This window comes from Trichosurus vulpecula, chromosome 8 (genome assembly GCF_011100635.1).
Source record: "Trichosurus vulpecula isolate mTriVul1 chromosome 8, mTriVul1.pri, whole genome shotgun sequence".
NCBI lineage: Eukaryota > Metazoa > Chordata > Mammalia > Diprotodontia > Phalangeridae > Trichosurus > Trichosurus vulpecula.
Window position 1 is genome coordinate 198,062,485 of NC_050580.1, and position 21,436 is coordinate 198,083,920.

At 40.2% G+C, this 21,436-nt stretch overlaps 1 protein-coding gene across 1 annotated transcript in view; it reads left to right on the top strand.

The window, feature by feature from the left end:
- Positions 1 to 21,436, top strand: part of TUBGCP4 (tubulin gamma complex associated protein 4) — a 30,943-nt gene that overhangs the window by 5,049 nt on the left and 4,458 nt on the right. Inside the window, exons 2-16 of the mRNA XM_036735991.1 lie at positions 925 to 1,053; positions 2,753 to 2,875; positions 3,283 to 3,336; positions 3,814 to 3,870; positions 5,894 to 5,973; positions 7,442 to 7,643; positions 8,526 to 8,691; positions 9,002 to 9,126; positions 9,769 to 9,819; positions 10,969 to 11,074; positions 11,490 to 11,597; positions 12,116 to 12,254; positions 13,651 to 13,828; positions 16,142 to 16,276; positions 17,511 to 17,627. Of these exons, the coding sequence (XP_036591886.1) occupies positions 925 to 1,053; positions 2,753 to 2,875; positions 3,283 to 3,336; positions 3,814 to 3,870; positions 5,894 to 5,973; positions 7,442 to 7,643; positions 8,526 to 8,691; positions 9,002 to 9,126; positions 9,769 to 9,819; positions 10,969 to 11,074; positions 11,490 to 11,597; positions 12,116 to 12,254; positions 13,651 to 13,828; positions 16,142 to 16,276; positions 17,511 to 17,627 (1,770 nt within the window). The remainder of the gene's footprint in view (positions 1 to 924; positions 1,054 to 2,752; positions 2,876 to 3,282; positions 3,337 to 3,813; positions 3,871 to 5,893; positions 5,974 to 7,441; positions 7,644 to 8,525; positions 8,692 to 9,001; positions 9,127 to 9,768; positions 9,820 to 10,968; positions 11,075 to 11,489; positions 11,598 to 12,115; positions 12,255 to 13,650; positions 13,829 to 16,141; positions 16,277 to 17,510; positions 17,628 to 21,436) is intronic.

Genomic DNA, 21,436 nt, shown 5'->3' on the forward strand with positions numbered 1-21,436 from the left:
TTTTGTGTGGATTGGGTGGATTTTTTCCTAAACTTTCCAAATTTAGCAACTTAGAAAGATAAATCTTATACTATAAGATAGTATAGGAGTTTAGGATAGTGTAGAAGGATAAGGCTTTCTCATCTTTGGTATTTTGTGAAGTGATAGGGTTTGAGAAGAGGAGAATGCTTTTACTTTTTTTTTTTTTTGCTCAATTTCTTCACAGTATTGTCTTGCATTGTCTCTTAATCTGAGCACTCTTTTTTTTAAGTTTTCATGTGTGTATGTTGGTGTGCCACTTCATTCCCCTACAGTGACCAGCACAGTGCTGTGCACACAGAAAGTGCTTAATAAGTGTTTATTCAGCGGCGAAATGTTAGAGGTGGCAAGGCTGAAGAGATTAGGAAGGAAAAAGTAATTGCTTGTAATTGGTTTCCTTTCCCCTGCCCAGATTATGTAAGTCCATTCAGGTGATGGATTCAGAATGTGGAATGAGACATTTTTTTAGACCTAGACAGTACGGGAATTTATTTGGCTTAACTATACCTGTTTCTTACAGGGGTTTTGTTTTTCTTTTTTTTTAATAAGGGGGAAGGAGAGAAAGAAAATAAATGCTTGTTAATTGAAAATTTACATTTAAAAAACAAACACTGTTTCCTTCTAAAGTGATATTTACATGAGCCAAAAACTTCAATTTTTCACAATCTATAATGAATTTGTTATAATCACTTTAGAAAGACACCAGTAATATGGAAATAATTATGTTTTACAGAACTCTTCTGATAAATACACCTCACAAAAGACAGATTGAGGAGAAAAAATATGATCATAAAACATTTGAAGAAAAACATCCTATCATTATTGTAAAGCATTTGGAGTATCCTCAGGGAGGAGCCAAATGAATCAGAGGCATCTGTGTCCTTAATGTTGTTACTACTTTTGTAGGTGTCACAGGACTTTCCATTTCTCCATCCCAGTGAAACCAGTGTCCTGAATCGCCTCTGCCGCCTTGGCACAGACTATATTCGCTTTACAGAGTTCATTGAACAATATACAGGTCATGTGCAGCAACAGGTGGGTAGCTGGTCCTTGGGGAATGTAAGCCCCTTGAGGACAGTGGTGATGTTTTTTACACATTTTACATTTGGGTTCAGAATAGTACCAAGTATTAATATCATAGTATTATTAATAATAATTAACAATAATATTAATAATAGTGACAATAATAGAATCACTGAATTTCAGAGTTGAACAGGACCTCAGTGGCTATCTGGTGAAATCCAAACTCTTACTACAAACAACCCTAACAAGTAGTCCTTGAAGACCTCTAATGGGGAAGAATTCATTACTTCCTGAGGTAACCCATTCCCTGCTTGGATAGGTCTAAGTCAGGGGTGGGGAACCTGCAGCCACAAGGCCACATGTGGCCTTTTAGGTCCTCGGGTTTGGTCTATTGATTGAGTCCAAGTTTTACAGAACAAATTCTTCTATTAAGGGGATTTGTTCTGTGAAGTTCGGATTCAGTCAAAGGGCCACATTGTGTCTTGTGTCTTGTCATTTTAGATTGTCTTTTCCTGTAACTTCTGGGAGTTTTTGTTCTACAGCTTAAGATTCAGCATCGTATGATGGGAAGAGTCCTGGATGGGGATCTGGTTCTGTCACATATTTCCTGTGTGGCCTTCGAGGAAGTGACTGAACCTCTCTGGTCCCAGAAAAACATCTGTCTGTGAGGGGCTTTATACTAGACAAGAGAAAGGGATAGAAGAAGTCAATTGGAGGCTGGTTTTAAACTTCTGGCTGGGCTTTTGCTCAGGTTTGAGTTAAAAATCTGGGTTCTGCAAATACAGTAGTTCTCAAAGAAGATAAGATTTTTTTTCAACAGAGGAGGAATTCTTTCCTTTTTCTTTTTGCATCAGAAAGTTTTTATTCTACCTTAAGGTGAAGGGTAAAAAGATTCAGGCTTAAAATAAATATATCAGTTTGGAAAGTGGGAACAAGAATTATGAGTCACACTGATATGAACATTTACAAAGTGCTTTCCTGACAACATCCCTCGAGGTAGGGAGTATGAATGTATTATTCCCATTTTCCAGATTAGTAAACTCAAGCTCAGAGAAATGAGGTGACTTTGTTTCAGGTTGCTCACCTAATCAATGTTGGAGCCAGCACTGGAGTTCAGTTTCTCTTTGTCTTAATCCACACTATATACCAAATCTAGGCTCAGTCCCCAGTTCTACCTCTTATGACCTCTGACCTTTGTGACCTTGGACAGATGGCCTAACCTCTCTGAACCTTTTCCTCATCTCTGAAGTGAGAAATTTGGACTGGATGAACTCCAAGGACCGTTGCCCTCTAAATCTATGGTCCAATAAGGTTAATGAGCAGACTATTTCCTGCACTATTTTGTAAGTTTTTTCTTCTTATGGAAGCATTAATTTGACACAGCTATTCAAGCATCAACAGTACAACTAATGATGACATAACAACAACAAAAATGATAGCATTTATGTAATACTGAAAGGTTTTGCAAAGCACTTCACAAATACTGTCTCATTTGGTCGTCACAGCAGCTCTGGGGGGTAGGTGATATTGTTATCCGCATCTTACACATGAAGCTGAGGCAGACAGAGGAAGTTTTACATGTGTAGGGTTATACAGCTAGGAAGTGTATTGTAGCCATGTTTAAACTCGGGACTTTGTGACTCCAGGTTCAGCACTTGATCTGCAAGTCCCAACACTGGGGCTAATTTAGTTTGCCTTTGTTTAATTGCAGGATCACCATCTGTCCCAGCAAGGCCAAGGTGGATTACATGGAATTTATTTGCGGGCCTTCTGCACAGGTCTGGACTCAATCCTGCAGCCATATCGTCAAGCACTGCTTGACTTGGAGCAAGAGGTGAGGTAGAGAAGAGGAGAAAGAGGAGATAGCGCCCCTGAATCCCCCAATTCCCTCACTAGACCACATCCTTGGAAAGGAAATGGCCCCGTGCCTTGTCTTCCTTTAATCAGGGTTTCAGAGATGGATAATGTCTTTGATGGGCATGGAACACTATAAGCTCTTGGCTATTGCTTATATAATGATCAAAGAGACTTCCCATGTATGTCAGGGGTTCTCAGGGTATTCTGTGAAAGTCTTGCCTTCAGTTTTTAATCACCTGTATCATTTTCCCTATTCCTCTGTGGGAACCTAAAGCACTCATTACCACAAGGTCCATTCCTTCCCTCTCCCCAGCTAGTGTTGTTAGACCATAGGTTAGAAACTTTCCGAGATGGTATTTTTCTAATTATATTTTTTAATTGCAGTTCCTTGCTGACCCTCACCTTTCCATATCACATGTCAATTACTCCTTGGATCAGGTATGCTTTATAGATAATGGAATAACTTGGATTCTTTTAACTTGTTCTCTCAATCTTTTAGGCTATATTTGACTAATTGGTGTTTTGAAGAACTCTCCTACTTCCAGATTCAAAATTTGAGTCTAAAATTTTATATTTACATTGTACATTTAATCTGCTTTACCATATCAGCACCATTTCATGAATTCTAAAGATAAATCATCTCTTAACATTTGGTAATAAAGTTATACATATTGATGTTATATTAACAGTCCTGCCAGCCCCTACAATAGGTGTTTCTATCTACCTTCCTCACCCTGCCTACCGTGGTGGAAGTTAAGATAGGCTTAGAGCAGTAGACCCTTTCTTTTTGCCCCTTCTGGGTGGAAGATCTTCATCTTCATTCAGAAATGCCATCATTTCCTGAGCTTATGTTTATACTGCCTCTCTTACATCTTGTTGCCTGCGCCCTTACTTAGACTTTGCTTTGCTTTGTAGTTCCAGCTTCTTTTTCCCTCAGTGATGGTTGTTGTTGAACAGATTAAGAGTCAAAAGGTGAGCACTTCTTTTGTTCTGGTTAGTAATTTGGTGTGCTTAGTGATCTGCACTTACATGGATTTCTTCAAACTGTTGTGTTTAGGGGAACCGTGAAATTAAGCCTGGGAAGGAAAGGAAAGGTACATGTTGATCACTGATGGGGGCAGGGAACTTTATCCTTAAGGTCATGCTTCAGTACTAAGAGATCACTGTGCCTGAGCCATTCACCTAATTTTGTTTGTTAAATGTACCTTTTACTTATGTTGTTGCTGTTGTTGCTCTCGTGGAAAAATTTATTCTAAGTATTCTAGGAGACCATTGGCATTCAGGGTCTGAGGTAGTAACTCTGAATTCAGCAAACACTGAGATTACCTGGTGAAGTTGTGTTAGGAAAAGTACCCTCTGGTTACCTGATTTAAATGAGTCCTTTTCTCTTGAGTTATAAGAACAGTCAATCACAGGAAGCAACCTTGAAAGTAGTATAATTTTTACAAATTCATCCATAGCATTTTAAAAAATCTGCAGTGAAGCAATTTGTTGCATATGGAACATTCCTGTCCTCTTTCCCTCCCTCTACGCACTCCCAACCCCACAGATATTTAATGAGACCTTTGTAAATGTTGCACAGATACAAAATATATATGAATACTAATGGATATGGCCTCCCTCTTTCTCTCCCCACCCCTCTTCTAGTCTGTCTGTCTGTCTGTCTCTCTTACACATACACAACACAGAGTAAAGTAAATAATTGCCACATCTTCAGCTAAGTTGATCAGGGAGAAAGCCCAACCAGATAATTCAGGCTAAAGAATTGAACATAAAGGGTAGGACTCAGTCCCAGATAAAGGTAACCATAGCAAAGAGGCCGACGTATCTAATTTGGCTTCCTGCTTTGATGAATTTAACCAAATATTTGCCAGCCCTTCACTTCATTTTGTGCTGTGTAGACATGTACCCAGCTGTATTCCACAGTGAGTTGTTTAAGTGAATTCCCTCCATTCCTGCAAGCCTTGTGTGGGTTACTTCTTCATGGATCTCTCTACCCTTGCAGCTTCTTCATACCCCACTCTCCCCACTGTGATACCAAATGAGAAGAAAACTACCAACGTGAATGGAGTTCCTAGACAGATTATAGTTCCCTCTCCTTTCCCATGTTAGCATTCTCTGTCCATTTGAATTGGGAAAGGAGAGTGAAAAATCCAAGAAGAGCTGGTGGGTCACTTTCCCTCCTTTCCAGGATAAGCTTAAGGATGCTGTGGGCTGAGGCTCAGCATTAATTGAAAAGCTTTGCACGTTTCAACAGACTTCACTCCTCTCAGTTGGAAGAGACCTATGTCCATGTTGTCCATTCTGGCTATAGAAGCAAAGATAAAAACTCCCTCATGGAAGAAGCTGATGGGTGCCAGTAGTGTTTTTACTTCTGAATTAATATATTCACTCTTGACTGATGAATCTAGAACCTGTAGTTTTCTAAACAGTTAAACATTCTCGTGTAGTATCTTTCTGAAGAAGAAGTTCTACCTTCTTCTTCCAAAGCGAGATAGTGGGCGCCATCTCCAAGCCGATCTGCTCAAGAGGAGATTGCTCAGACACTCTTATAAAACCCAATGCAATATGTAGCTTGTAGCATCTGCAAATGTGGGGATCCAGAGAGGCTTCCTACAGAAGGGGGGACTTTAGCTGAGACTTGAAGGATCTAGGAAAACTAGGAGGCAGAGGTGAGGAAGAAAGACTTCTAGGCCTGGTGATATCCAGGGAAAATGCGTGAAATCCAGGGATAGAGTGTCAGCAGTGAAACCCGTGTCACTGGATCAGAGAGAGAGAGAGAGAGAGAGTGTGTGTGTGTGTGTGTGTGTGTTAGGGGAATAGGGTGGGGGAGGGTGGTGTCGCTGTTGAAGTGTAAGAGGTAGGAAGGGGAAAAGTTACAGAAGGGCCACTGTAATTGATTAAATAGGTTCCTCCTGAACCAATCACAATTGAATATAGAATTTAAACTTCTGCAGCAGGCCCTATAATTTTTACAAGCTTGTCTTTTCCACAGATTCATGGCTGTCAGATCTTGGAAACAGTCTACAAATACAGCTGTGGAGGACTGCCTCCTGTACGCAGCGCACTAGAAAAGTAAGTCACAAAAACTTAAATAGGATTGACACAGTTCATCAAGAACACTTTATTTGCATATGGTCTAAAATCTCTCCAAAATAGTAATAGGTGGGACAGGAAAGCTAACACTCAGCAGATGGGTCTATGCAATCAAGGTAGGAGGGGCCAGGATGCCAGCCAGTAAAGAAGATTCCAGGGTGGTACTACATAAAGGACAGTCAAATAGCCTGGAAGACTTTAAGGTCCCTCTAATTTTTCAGAACCCATCATCCTGAGTCACCATTATATATGCTGGGTTTTGCTTGGCTACATTTGAGTAGATCTTTGAAAATGCTATTTTCCATCAGTAAATCAACAGACAGTTTATTAAATGTTTACTATTTGCTAGGCTCTTTGCTAAGCCATAAATACAAAGAAAGGCAAAAATACAGTCCCTACCCTCAAGAATCTCACTTTTCTAATGGGAGAAACAACTTTTAAACAACTATTTGCATATAAGATATTGTTTATATAGGGTAGTTGGAATGTGATCTTAGAGAGAAGCCACTGGTAAGGACCAGGAAAGGCCTCCAGTAGAAGGTAGGATTTGAGCTGGGTCCTGAAGTAAGCCAAGGAAGCCAACACATGGAGGGTAGAAGGAAAAGCCTCCTAAGCACTGGGACAGCCTGTAACAAGGTGTGGAGTTAGGAGAGGGGTGTCAAGAAGGCAGGAGCTGCTGGATTGTAAAGTATATAGAGAGGAGTGGAGTATAAGAAGACCCAAAAGGTAGGAAGGGGCTAAACAGAATTTTATATTTAATCTTGGAGGTGATAGGGAGCCAACTCATATTGGCCAGTTTATCTTACCCTTTTTAAAACGTGAAGTTAAGTTTCTGTACTTGGCAGAAGATTGGACTCTATGATCTCCAAGTTACTTTCTAATTCTAATATTTGGTTATTGTATAAGAAAGACTTGGAAATGCTTCAGATACTTCTGTAGAAGGTGCTTGATCTTCTATTTCCATGTATTTTTGTAATGCTACATTTCTAATTGAGTCATTCCTTCCTTATCAAATCCATTCCCTTCCTTCTTGGTGAAACAAGAGAAAATAAGCAAACTGCTTTTGCTGGCAGAGAAACAGACTTCTCTAAGCTCATCTCATTTCATTTTAGCAGGAGTTTTCTGCTTTGAAACTTTTACAGAGGGTGAAAAAAACTTGTTTTCTAAAAGAAGCTGTCAAAAAAGCTGAAGAACATTTTAAATTTTAATATGTGAACTTTAATTATGAGAAATTTAACGGCTGAGTAAATCCAAAAAGATATGAATAAAAATAGAATCATTATTTTTAGTGTAATTGACAATTTCTCTTATGACTCACCAAATTCTTATTCAGATCTTAGCCAGTACCTGCTAGTAATGTACCAGAATGGCCTGTGTGTTTGTGGATTTTGAACACTCTCTGCAGGGGCTTTTATGGCATTGGTTTTTCTTTCCCTTTTTCAACTAGGATCTTGGCTGTGTGCCATGGGGTCATGTACAAGCAGCTTTCTGCCTGGATGCTCCATGGCCTGCTCTTGGACCAACATGAAGAGTTCTTTATTAAACAGGGTCCATCTTCTGGTCTTGTCTCTGCTCAGCTGGAGGAGGAGGAGGAGGACCTGGGCATTGGGGGCCTGACAGGGAAGCAATTACGGGAACTTCAGGATCTGGTGAGGATTTATTTGATGGGAAGTTCAGTACATTCCACCAGATATTAACCCCTTAGTCCTCTCAGATGAGCTTCTACTGAGCCTGCCACCTTAGTACAGTCTGAGCCACTCTTTCAACCTGTCTCTACTGATATTTGTCTTTGTCTGAATGAGGTTTGCAGGGTGCATGGGAGAAAGCACTGGAGCTGGCATCGTGAGTGTAACGCCCCCCTCCCTTTACTTCTTTGTCTAGGTCTAGACTTAACCTCCCTGGGGCCTATTTTCCTCGTCTATAAAATGAGGTTGGACTTGATGGCTTTTAAGGTCCCTTCCAGCTCCAAATCTGTGAGTTTATGACAGTCCATTAGGCTGGGCAGTTGTGAGGCCCTAGGAAGTGGGTAGCACCTGTGTGCTCCTTAAGGTATATCTCCTTGGTAGCTTTTAGATGCAGCTCAAGGTCTTAATTAGGATTCACAAAACCCTATATAGATGCCAGTGCATTACATAAAAATCATAAATGACTGAAACTGAGCATAATAGGATTTTAGGATTTTTTTAAGGACTTCACAGGTCTAGTCCAGCATTCTCATTTTAGAGATGAAGAAACTAAAGTTCAGAGCAGTTGAATGACTTAACCAGAGTCCCATAACTAGTTAATGGCAATGCTAAGTCTAGAACACTCATGTGTTGTACCTCTCCTGTCTGCTGTTCTTTCTACTAGGCTAGACTACTTTCTTGCAAACACAGTATACATCTGGCAATTTATGGCAGGTGGGGGTTGTACATTCCTGGGCTTAAAGTCCCCATTGTCCAAATATATTAACTGTGGAATATAAAGGATAGAGATAAATAGTTACTGCATACTTTCTTGTTTCCTTTGTCACTCCATATCTCCTTGCCTAGCGCCTGATTGAGGAAGAGAACATGCTGGCCCCATCCCTGAAGCAGTTTTCCCTTCGGGTGGAAATACTTCCTTCCTATATTCCAGTGAGGGTTGCTGAAAAAATCCTGTTTGTAGGAGAGTCCGTACAGATGTTTGAGAATCAGAATGTGAATCTGACCAGAAAAGGTAGGAAGTCCTGTCCTAATGTCTCATCCCCAAGAGCTGATCTAGAGTAGCTTTTGCCTTATGGGCCAAGGCAATGATCCGTGTAGCACATTATTTTCTGAGATAAATATTGTAAGAGGCCATCATGATGCTTCTTGTCAGAAATCTTCAAAGCAAATGAAGTGGCACCAGTGGTTAAGAGCAAAAATTATTGCCCTGTATTTACTAGACCCTGGGTAGTTAGATTCTCTGCAACAGCAAATGAAAGAATCTGATCATTGTTGGTAGCATAGCTCCAAGGGTCTCTCCTCCTACTATCCATGATACACAGGATCTATTTTAAAGAATCAAGAAGACACCTTTGCTGCAGAGCTGCATCGCCTCAAGCAGCAGCCTCTTTTCAGCCTTGTGGATTTTGAGCTGGTGGTGGACCGGATACGCAGCACTGTTGCTGAGGTTTGCCTTTTAAGTGTCTGATCCAGTAGATGTTTTTGAGGGGGTGGATTGGCCTGGCAAGATAGAGAATAGAGCACAGCAACTGTTTCTTATAGTTGGCATTGGAGACCAGGATGAAGGAATGATTCCTCAGGCCAGACTTTTTCTCTATCTTTGGGTTTTAGGAACGCTCCAACATTAAGTACCCTTCCCTCTAATCGAGCTCAGTCTCCTGAGGGACAAAATGTGGAGTACCTTGCTTGCTTCCTGCATAGTGACAGAGAGACAATCAGCTTAGCCTCTCATGTCACAAAGTTTTCCTTAGTTGAAGGAATAAATAAGATCTTTGTTTCATTTGAACCGTTCAGCATTTTGTATATATATTTCTGCTCCACAGTAACTTTTGACCAAATTTGATCTTTCACTAAAGAATAAAAGCTAAGCTGCTGCTCAACTCATCTTTCCTGCTGCTAGGATACATGTACAGGGTCTAGTATCAGTTTTTCAGAAGCGTTTATTTGTAGACAACTTATTGTAATGGTCAGAAGAGTAGTATCCTTTCATGAGTCATTTAGTGGAATGTAGGATAGCTTTTTAATAAAGAATCTTCCTTTGTAATGGTGTTCGTGAAATGGGATTTCAGTGATGCTCTTGTTTCCTCAGCATCTATGGAAGCTTATGGTAGAGGAGTCAGATTTACTGGGCCAACTAAAGGTAATAGTTTCATTTATTTTCCTTTACTCTTAAAATGTAGCTAATGGGAAATGACTTTGCCTCCCCTAACTCTCCCGATTTTGGGGAGGGACCCTTGGATGACCTTGTATACTCTTCCCCAAAATGAGCAGCCCATTGCTGGGTGTCATCCGAAGGAACAATTCCTTCCAGGATTTGCTTCTGTAAATGGAAACATGATTGTACAAATATACAATATTGTAGGACAAAGAGATAGACACAAGTTTTCATGTAATTTTATCTTTTGTGTTGCCACCGAGTAAAGATACCAAACATACTGTAATCTTCCTGGCTTAACAGCATCACTAAAATTTCAGTCCTCTATGTGCCTGTTTAGAGGGGCAGAATCTCACATCTGTCTTTTGGGGACAGGAGGGAAATGGCACTGTGTTCATTGGTATGGGGAATTCCCAAGGAAAAAACATTGTATCAGTGCAGATCAGTACCTTTTCTGCAGCTTCTTGTCTTAGAGCATTTACCTGGAGGCACTGAGAGGTTGAGTGACTTGCCCCGGGTCACTCAGCCAGGACGTATCACAGGAGGGACTTGGACTCAGGTGTTCTTGACTCTGACCCTTTATCCACTACACCGCACTGCCTCCAGATCCTTGTGTTAATTGGGTCCAGATTACATTGTCTCTAGTTTAAAAGCTTTTCTACAATGTGGGAACCTACTTTGCCAGTGTTATTTCATACTACTCCTTTCATGAGCTCTGTGTTCTGCCCACTATGATTACTAATTATTCTCAAACCCTTCATCTCCAACCTCTTTCTTCTCACATAAGCCATCCCCCCATATCTGGATTGCATTCTTTTGTCGTCTCTGCTTAACTTGGGTTCCAGTTCCTCAGGGAAGCCTTTGATTATCTGCCCATCTTTAGTGCTTTCTGCCTCTTATTTATCTTCAGTTTTACTTATTTAGGTAAATATTCCATCTCCCAAATAGATGCTAAGGTACTTCACAGTAGGGATAATCTAATTTTCTTCTGTGTTCCCATCTCTTTGAACAGTGCTTTACACATAACAGGAGTTTTATGAGTGCTTTAATTGAGTTGAATCCAGTTCCCTGAGTAGCCAGGAATTCCTAGGCTTGTCTGATTGTTGACTTGTATACTGACATTCTTTGTCAAAGATCATTAAAGATTTTTACCTGCTGGGACGAGGAGAACTGTTCCAGGCCTTCATTGACACAGCCCAGCATATGTTAAAGACACCGCCCACTGCAGTAACTGAGCATGGTACGTATCCTTTGCCTCCTGAAATGATATGTTCTCGGGATGCCATTCCCACCACACCGTTGACTCTACTCAACAGAAAAGTGGATGGCTGACTTACAAAAGTGCCTTTTCATGAGAGAAGAGCCCAACTCTCAGCTTCTTCATCCAGGGGTTGAGAGGCAGCCTCCTTCTGTCTCTACCTAGAGCAGCCATTCCAGAGTGACTGGATAGCTCCCATCAAGCTGCAGCTGACCCATGGGACAAGCAGCCACATAACCAATGATATCTGTATGAATAGGTGTGGTCTGGACCCCCAGGGCAAATAGTGTTTGTTCCTGACAGTCAGGCTGGGTTGGATGGGACTGCATTTGCCCCAGGCTTAGTCATATAGCCAAGTGCTACTGTTTGTTCCCTGTTCTCTCTCTCTCTCTGCCAGATGTTAATGTGGCCTTCCAGCAGTCTGCCCACAAGGTACTTTTAGATGATGACAACCTTCTCCCTCTGCTCCACCTGACAATTGAGTACCACGGAAAGGAACATAAAGGTATTAGTTCCCTTTCTCTTTCCATTCCATATCAGTGTTCCTCTTTTTCTGATGCTGCTTACTTCTCTGAAGACACTAATGTGGTTTTCATCTTAGAGTTATCTACTTTTAGCACTCAGAGAGTCCTAAAAGATCTAGGTCAACCTCTTCATTTTAAAGATTAAGAAACAGGGATATAGGGGGGTTACATAACCTACCCAGACTCATGAGTGGCAGAGCCAGAACTAGAATCCAGACTACTTCATTGTCCAGCCAAGGATTTTTTCGTTACACCATGCTGTATTTCTGTTAGATGGGTCAGTTCTTGTCTTGTTCCATCTCCCTCTACGTTTAAGGACAATAGAATAATCACTAAGATCTTGCCCTCTGCCCACTGTGTCTTCCTCCTTGTGCCTTAGACATCTTCCTGGTTTTTTCTCTCATGTTATTCATGTGCATTCTTCTTTTAACAAAACAAGTTGTCTATCTTAATTAGGCTGAGGTTTCTTCATTTTCTTTTTCTTTCTTTTTTGCCTTAGATGTTACTCAAGCACGAGAAGCACCTTCTCGGGATACCTCTCCCCGAGAAGCCCCCGCATCAGGCTGGGCAGCCCTGGGTCTTTCCTACAAAGTGCAGTGGCCTCTCCATATTCTCTTCACTCCTGCTGTCCTGGAGAAGTAGGTTTACAAGGCCTCTGTGACCTTTTTGCTAGCAAACACTAACTATCCTAGGTGCTCCAGGCAAGAGATGATCTAGGCAGGGAAGGCAGAGGCCCTTTGGCCAGTTGTTAATAGTCTGCAGGCCCAGGAGATCTAACTTCAAGAATCCAGCCAATTCTACCCCACTATATTTAATGAGCAGGTGCCTGATCTGAAACTCTTTAGCATACTCCTGGTAAAAGATGGCTTTTTGAACCAAAGCCCTTGGGGAAGTAGTATGGTTTAGTAGAAATGGTGCTCAACTTGAAATCACTGAACCTTACTTTGAGTTCTGGCTGTGCCACTGGCTACCTCTGTGATGATGGGCAAGTCACTTAAACTCTCTGGGCCTTAGTTTCCTCATCTGTTGAATGAGGGGGTTGGACTAAAAGGCCTCCAAACTCTTAGGTCTTCCTCGTATGCCATGTTGCCTCTGTTTTTGAAATTGATTGGGGGGGAGCTGGAGGCTTGTCTTGGGGGAAGATTCTAGTGGCAGTGACCAGCGTAATCAGCTTGATGCTGGATGTGTCCTTAACCCCTTTGAAGAAGGCAAGTTTAGACATGGATTATTTTAGAAAGTTTCTTACTTTTCTGTGAAAACTCATGCCTAGATAAGAGGTCACATAATTCCTGTTCCCCTAGGAATCAACTGTTCTTCCAAGTGCCTGTCTTCAATATATATCCTTCTCCCATGTCAGTGGCTGTCATGGCCTAGGGAGGGATGAAAAGTTTATGGTCACAGACTCTAGAATTAGAAGGGACCTTATCAGTTATATAGTACAGCCTCACTCCCAGGGTAGGAGTTCTTTCTCTGAAAGAGTAGTTCAGCCTCCATTTGGATATTTGCAGAGACCGGCAACTCATTACTTTTCAGAGAAGGTTGTATCACTCTCAGACAGCTAACCATTAAATATCATTAAAAGCTTATCATGCACATGGTGCAATCCTGAGCCCTAAGAGATTGTGCAAGAAACATGCCTGCCTTTGAGGGGCTTACATTCCCCAAAAGCTGGTCACCTGTTGCTTCTCACGACCTCTATACAGTTCAGTGAACTTTGTAAAACAGATGTTATTTGGCATGGCTTGTCAAAGTAAATGTAGAAGGGGCAGAGACTGTTTGGAATGCTAGGCCTCTCATAAGTGGAGAAGTGGAAAGTCCTAGGACAGACACATGCATTGAGTTGAGCTTCATGAGAGAGGAACAAGGACCTTGCCTCCAGCAAAAAGTCCCTGTCTGGCTATCTTCACATCCTTTCTTTTTGAAAATGGGAAAGAAAAAAGGAGAAAGGGTAGGAATCTGGAATTTGACTGAGGGAAAAGGGGAAGTAGCTGGGAAAGGAAGATTCTAGCATCATGGTGGTTGTTTTGGACCCAGGTACAATGTTGTCTTCAAGTACTTGCTCAGTGTACGACGAGTACAGGCAGAACTGCAGCACTGCTGGGCTCTCCAGATGCAGCGCAAGCACCTCAAGTCCAACCAGAGCGATGCCATTAAATGGCGCCTACGGAATCACATGGCCTTCTTGGTGGATAATCTTCAATATTATCTCCAGGTCTGTGCTCAGAGTTGAGTAGTAGATGGGAGATGAAGAAAGGGCAGGAGAAAGGTCTTGAAGGGGTTTTATTCCTGCCCTGTGTGTAACCTCATGAGAGAAAAAATGGGCTGTATCATTGGGTGTGGTTTTTAGGATTACTTTATAGTGGAGTGGTGTTGATGAGGCACAAGGAGCTCCACAAGCACTAACAATCTCATGTGACTAGCACAACTAAGGCACTTGTGGATGTGGTGGCATTGGCATTACACTAAAATCCTGCTCTGTTTAGTTGTGGCAGGAAGCTGACCCTGAGATTTTTTGAAGGTTGTGTCAGTAAAGTGCAAGCTCTGGCAGATCCTACCAAACTATTAAACTTTCAGGTCAGGCCATATGACAAACTATCTGTTGTCTAAGAACCAGCCTCACTAAGTTAGGAGAGGCTTAGCATCAGATGGTTGCTAAGATTGCCAGCTGATTGGTTTGGTCACAGCAACTCACAAAGATGACATGTCTACTAAAGTGTAGAGTGGTAGCAATATAATTCACTGGAGGAAGCATCCTCAGGATGAAATCTCAGATCTTTGGAATCATTGAAGTTTTGGCTTGACTGTTTTTTGAAGTGTCCCATAAATCTGAATCTTTTTTTTTTTTTTCAATTATTTATTTATTTATTTATTTTTAGTTTGCCACACACAGTTCTACATAATTTTGAGTTCCAGATTTTCTCCCCTCCCTCCCCAAGATGGCATGGAATCTCATATAACTACCATGTATAACTTCGCATTGAATTAATTTATATACTAGTCAAGTTGTGGAGAAGAATTATGACCAATGGAATGAATCATGAGAAAGAAGAAACAGAACCAAAAAAAAAAAACCCAAAAACAAAAACAAAAGAGAAGCCAAAAAGGCGAGCATGTAGTGCACCTCAATCTGTATTCAAACTTCACAGTTCTTTCTCTGGATGAAGATAGCATTCTCCATCGTGAATCCCCTCGAGTTGTCCTTGCACCTTGTGTTGCTGAGAAGAGCGAAGTATGTCAGGGTTGGTCCTCATGGAATCCATATATCTGTGGTTGTGTACAACGTTCTCCTGGCTCTGCTCCGCTCACTCAGCATTATATCGTGTAGGTTTTTCCAGGTTGTTATGAAGTCCATATCATCCCCATTTCTTATGGCACAGTAGTATTCCATTACCTTCATATACCACAGCTTGTTCAGCCATTCCCCAATTGATGAGCATCCCTTTGATTTCCAATTCTTGGCTACCATAAATCTGAATCTTAATAAGATATAACTGAGTCAATCAGTATGAACATAAAATATCTGCTTAATGAGAGGAGGCTGGGCTGAAGCAGGTTTTCAGCTTTCCTTACCAAAGTCATGCCAAATAATAAGGGCTTTCTTGGTTAGTCCAATGGCACTTTTAGAAGAAAGCGGATGAAGGGAGAGATAGAATGGGATAAATTATCTCACATAAAAGTGGCAAGAAAAAGAAGTTCTGTTGGAAGGGAAGAAGGTGCAGGTGAGGGGGAATGAGTGAATCTTGCTCTCAGATTTGACTTGAGGGAATAACATACACACTCAGTTGGGTATCTGACCCCACAGGAAAGTAGGAGGAAGGGGATAAAAAAGGGGGGATGATAGAAGGGAGGGCAGATAGGGGGAGGAGGTAATCAAAAGCAAACACTTTTGAAAAAGGACAGGGTCAAGGGAGAAAATTGAATAAAGGGGGACAGGATAGGATAGAGGGAAATATAGTTAAGTCTTTTGCAACATGATTATTATGGAAGTGTTTTGCCTACTGATACATGTGTGGCCTATGTTGAATTGCTTGCCCTCTTAGGGAGGGTGAGTGGGAAGGGAAGAGGGAAGAGAATTTGGAACTCAAAGTTTTAAAAGCAAAAGCTCAAAAGAAAAAGTTGTTTTAGCATGCAACTGGGAAATAAGATGTATTAGGGAATGGGGCATAGAAATGGGTCCTGCCCCACAAGAAAATAAGGATAAAGGGGATGGGGGAGGGAGTAGTGGGGTGACAGAAGGGAGGGCTGGCTGGAAAAAGGAGCAATCAGAATACATGCCATCTTGGAGTTGGGGGGGGACGGTAGAAATGGGGAGAAAATTTGTAAATCAAAATCTTGTGGAAATCAATGTTGAAAACTAAAATATTAAATGATAAAGCTCTAAAATATTTTTTTAAAAAAAGTGGATGAGCTGGGGGCAGGGGAGTTTTCTGTGTTTCTTTTTTTTTTTCAGATGCCTCACTACCCTTTCCATCCTAGAGTGATCATGTCATACAAAATGCTTTAATTACTTCTAATTCTCCTTCAGGTAGATGTGCTGGAGTCTCAATTCTCCCAGCTCCTCCATCAGATTAACTCCACTAGGGATTTTGAGAGCATCCAGTTGGCTCATGACCACTTCCTGAGCAACTTACTGGCTCAGTCATTCATCTTGCTGAAACCTGTAAGTGTAGTTTGGTTTTCTGAAATTTTTATAGCACTAAATCTTCAGAAGCTGATTGAATCGACAAGACAATAGACTTTCATTAAGCAAATCTTTATTCCCCATTTTTGTTAGTGTTTAGCAGTATTTATAAATAGAAGACAGAAAGCACAGATGATATGTATTCAAGTTTCTTAAGTATATAAGGAATAGAGAATAGCCTAAGACAAAAGAAACAGAAACGCTTTACCTGTAGTAGAAGGAATTTTAGTGAGTATATATAAAAATGATAAAAAGTAAGAGGGAGTGAAATACTCTGCTAAAAATGTCTGTGAACTAAAAACACTTGAGAACCTTTAGGACAGGGGCCACATGTGGCCCTGTAGGTCGTCAAATTCAGTCCTTTGACTGAATTCAAACTTCACAGAACAAACCCTCTTAATAAAAGGATTTGTTCTGTAAAACTTGGACTCAGTCAAAGGGCCACACTTGAGGACCTAGAGGGCCACATGTGGCCTGGAGGCCGCAGGTTCCCCACCCCTGCATTAGGATCAGCTACCCACATTGGATGGTTTGAGTTCAATTTTATTTTTGGAGAGAGGATGATGGGACTAGAACTTCATCAACAAATAGTCATTTAGCACCTACTCCATTAAGGCCCTATTCTAGACACTCAGGATCCAAATCACATGGTTTTGCCTCTCAAGGAGATTACAGTCTAATTGGGAAGGCCTACAAGATAGCATATGTTGCCTTATATTGTTACTCTAGCACCAAATAAATAGCATGGCCAGTAAATGCTGTAGTGCTTGGTGTGAGTTAGGGCAGTCAGGGAAGGTTTCATGGAAGAAGTGGGCCTTGAAGAAAGACTTAGAGAAGTGGAAAAATAAGAAGAGGAAAGAAGAAGTATATTTTTTATACATGCCATACAGGGGATATAGAATGAATAAAGACATATCCATGGAGTATCTGTGGTATGTTCAGGAGACAGTGAATAGAAATTGGGAATCCTAAAGGACAAAGTAGTTTTAAGGAACTAAAGGTAATGAGTTCTGTTTCAAACATGCTGAATTTGAGGTACCAAAGAACATTCAAATTGAAATGTATCCCTAACAGACAGAGATGTAAGCCTGGAGCACAAGAAGAAAGGTCAGAGTTGTAGGTATGTTCTTGAAAATAGAAGACCCCAAATCCTCTAATCTCATTCCCCATAATATACCCATTTTCCTTCTTTCACTTTTTTTTTTAAATATAGGTGTTCCACTGCCTGAATGAAATCCTAGATCTCTGTCACAGTTTCTGCTCACTGGTCAGTCAGAATCTAGGACCTCTAGATGAGCGTGGGGCTGCCCAATTGAGTATCCTAGTAAAGGTAAGTCTTTCAGTCAGAGTAGACAGCTCTGCCAAAATGGAGCTGGATAGGGACAGTCTTGCCAGTTATAGAGACAGCTTCCATCCTCTTCTGTGGAATTTTTTTAAATTAAATTTTCCTTTTTTTCAGTTAGCCAAAATCTGCCCTCTCTCCCTCCCACCTTCACCCACAAGTGAAAAAGAAAGTAAAAGAAAGCTCTTGTAACAAATATGTATAGTCAAGCAAAACAAATTTCCTCATTGGACAAGTTAAAAAATACAAAACATCAAAACAGAGAAAAGGAAACTATAGACTGATGTCTAATGAAAACAATGCAGAAATTTTAAATAAGATATTTGCAAGTAGACTTCAGCAACATGTCACAAACACGTCAGTATGACCAGGTTGGATTTATAGCCAAAATACAGGATTTGTTTGATATTAGTAAAACTATAAATGTAATTGACCATGTTAATAATAATGAAGATGTAGAAAAAGCATTTGACAAGATACAACACCCATTCCTGTTAAAAGGACTAGGAACTAGCACAGGAATAAATGTATTTTCCTCAATTTGATAAGCAGTGTTTATCTATAACCAAAGCTAGCATTATATGTAATGATAAACTTAGAAGTCTTTGAATAAGATTAAGGGTAAAGCAAGGATGTCCATTATCACCATTACAATTTGATATACTGTTAGAAATGCTAGCTAGAGCAATAATACAAGAAAAAGAAACTGAGGGAATAAGCATAGACAAAGAAGAAACAAAAGAAAACACTTTTTGCATATGATATAATGGTTTACATAGAAAGCTCTAGAGAATTAACTGAAGAATTACTTCAAATAATTAACAACTTCAACAAATTTACAAGATATAAAATAAACCCACAGAAATCATTAGCATTTCTGCATATTACCAACATAACTCAGGAGAAAGAGATAAAAAGAGAAGTTCATTTAAAATAACTATATAGTATGTGTAAAATACTTGAGAATCTACCTGCTAAGGTGCTCACAAGAACTATATGACTACAACTACAGGAAACACTTGACATTAAGACAAATCTGAATAACTGGAGAATATTCATTGCTCATGGGTAGGCTGAGCCAACATAATAAAAATGACTACTGTCTAAATTAATTTACTTATTCAGTGCCATTCAAATCAAACTACCAAAGGATTACTTTATAGAGCTAAGAAAAATAATAACAAAATTTATCTGAAAGAACAAAAGGCTAAGAACCTCAAGGGGAATGGTGAAAAAAAGAGGGAAGAAAGCAAGCCTAGCAGTTCCACATCTTAAACTATACTACAAAACAGTAGTCATCAAAATTATTTGGTAGTTGTTAAGAAATAGGTTGACCAATAGAACATATTAGGTACACAATATACAGAAGCAATTGAGCACAGTAGCCTAGTATTTGATAAACCCAAAGATAAGGACTCACTATGTGATAGAAACTTGGGAAAACTGGAAAGCAGTCTAGCACAAATTAGAATATAGTTTAAACATCTCACACTATATACCAGGGTACTAGCCAAATGGGTGTGTGTCTTAGACATAAGGGGTAATACCATAAACAGATTTTTAAAGCAAAGATGAAATTACATGTAAGATCTTTGGAGAGGGGAAGAATTCATGTCCAAACAAGAGAGAGGTTTATAGGACAATTTTGATTGTGCACAACACCAGTGCTGCTAAAATTAAAAGAGGCAAAAATGGAAAAACATATTTGTGGCAATTTTCTCTGATAAAGTACATATTTATAAAAAAAAAAGGAAAAATTTCAGATTCATAAGAATAAGTCCCCCAGTTATCAAGTGGTCACAGGCTGTAAACAGGCAGTTTTCAGAGGAAGAAATCCAAGCTGTCAAAAGCCATATGAAAAAATGCCTAAATCACTAATAATTAGAGAAATGCAAATTAAAACAGCTCTAAGGTTCCACTTCATATTCACCAGTTTGGCAAAGCTGACAAAAAGGAATATGGCAAATGCTGGAAAGTACATGGGAAAATAGGTACATTAATGCACCATGTCAGTAGAGCTATAAATTGGTCTAAGCATTCTGGAAAGCAATTTGGAGCTGTGCCCCAAAAGTTATTAATTTTCCCTAACCTTTCCCTTCCATCTTTACTCCTTCCCCAATATATTATACTTCCCCCCTCTCTTTCCATTCTTCTCTTAAGATCACCAAGACATCAACAGAACCAATCCCAGGCTTTGCCTAATTAGACTTCCTATGACTCCTGGTGATAGGGTTCAGAGGGGACATATGTATATATTATCTCCCCATGTTTGCACGTAAACAATTACACTTATTTAGTCCCTTATCATTGTTCATTTGTGTTTACCTTTTCATTTTTCTCTTAACTCCTGTGTTTGAACTTCAGAGTTTCTACCAAGCTCTGGCGTTTTCATTAGGAATCCTTGAAAGTTCTCTATTTCATTAAAAGTCCATTTTTACCCGAGTATTATACTCAGTTCTACTGATAAGTTATTTTTGGTTGTAACCCTAAGTCTTTGGCCTTCTGAAAAAAATGTATTCCAGGTTCTCCATTCCTTTATACTAGGGGCTGCTCAATCATGTATGATTCCGACTTGGCTCCTTGGTACTTAGATTATTTTTGGCAACTTGGAGTATTTTTTCTTTAACCCAGAAGCTCTGGATTTTGGCTGTGACGTTCCTGGGAGTTTTTGTTTTGGAATTTCTTTCTGGAAGTGATTGGTCAATTCCTTCTTTTTCTGCTTTGCTCTCTAGTTGCAAGAGATGTAGGCAGTTTTCTTTTAAGAGTTCTTGAAATAAGATGTCTAGGCTGTTATTTTTGTTCATGACAGTTCATGTTCAGATAGTTCAATGATTCTTAAATTTTTTTTCCTCCTGATCGGTTTCCCAGTTCAGTTGTTTTTGCTATGAGATTCCTTGCATTTTCTTCTATTTTTTTTTCAGTCTTTTGACTTTAATATTTTTTGATGTCTCATAGACTCATTGGCTTCTTTTTGATCCATTCTAATTTTCAGGGAGTTTGTTGCTTAGGCAAGGATTTGTACCTCCTGTGCCAAGCTGTTAATTCCCTTTTCAGTTCACTCATCCGTAGCTCTCATTTCCTTTACATTTTTTTCCTCAAGTGCTCTCACTTAATTTAGAAAAAGGTTTTTCAACTCTTCTTTTTTAAAACTCTTGCTTTATCTCTTCCAACAATTACAGGTGAATTTATGCCCAAGCTGTATTTTTCTCCTAGGCTTTACTTTTAGATATTTGGAGTCATCTTTTCTTATGGATTTGTGTCTTGAGCTTCCCTGCCACCATAATAGTTTTTAATGGTGGGATTCTTCATTCATTCTTCCAGCCTACTTCCCAACTAAAGATTTCATGTTAGGGTTGGGCCCTCCACATTTCTGGAGGGAAGGTCTAGGCTTTCTTGGAGTATTGAATGTTTTATTATTCCAGGAGTTAGGAAATGGCAAGCTTTCAGTGTCCCCAGTGTTTTTACCCTGGGTAAATTCTGCTCACTGCCTCCTGGTCTAAACTGTACAAGGTCCTGCCCTGGGTTTGGATCTGAGCAGTAGTTGACTGCTGGACCTTACTCTGCCAGCTACCTAGAAAGCTGCTAGTTCAGTGATAAGAATTGTCAGCTCCCCTTTGGTCTCGGATTCCCACCAGGGTTACTCTTCTGCAGGTGGTCAGACTGGGCTGGAAGCTGGCACCCCATTCTGGGGCTTTGAGCCACATCATTACCACTTCTGAACTTGCTCCTCTCACTTTGAATCACCATCGGTCTCTCTGGTCAGGATTACTACCCCCTGGGGACAGGTTCCCTCCTCA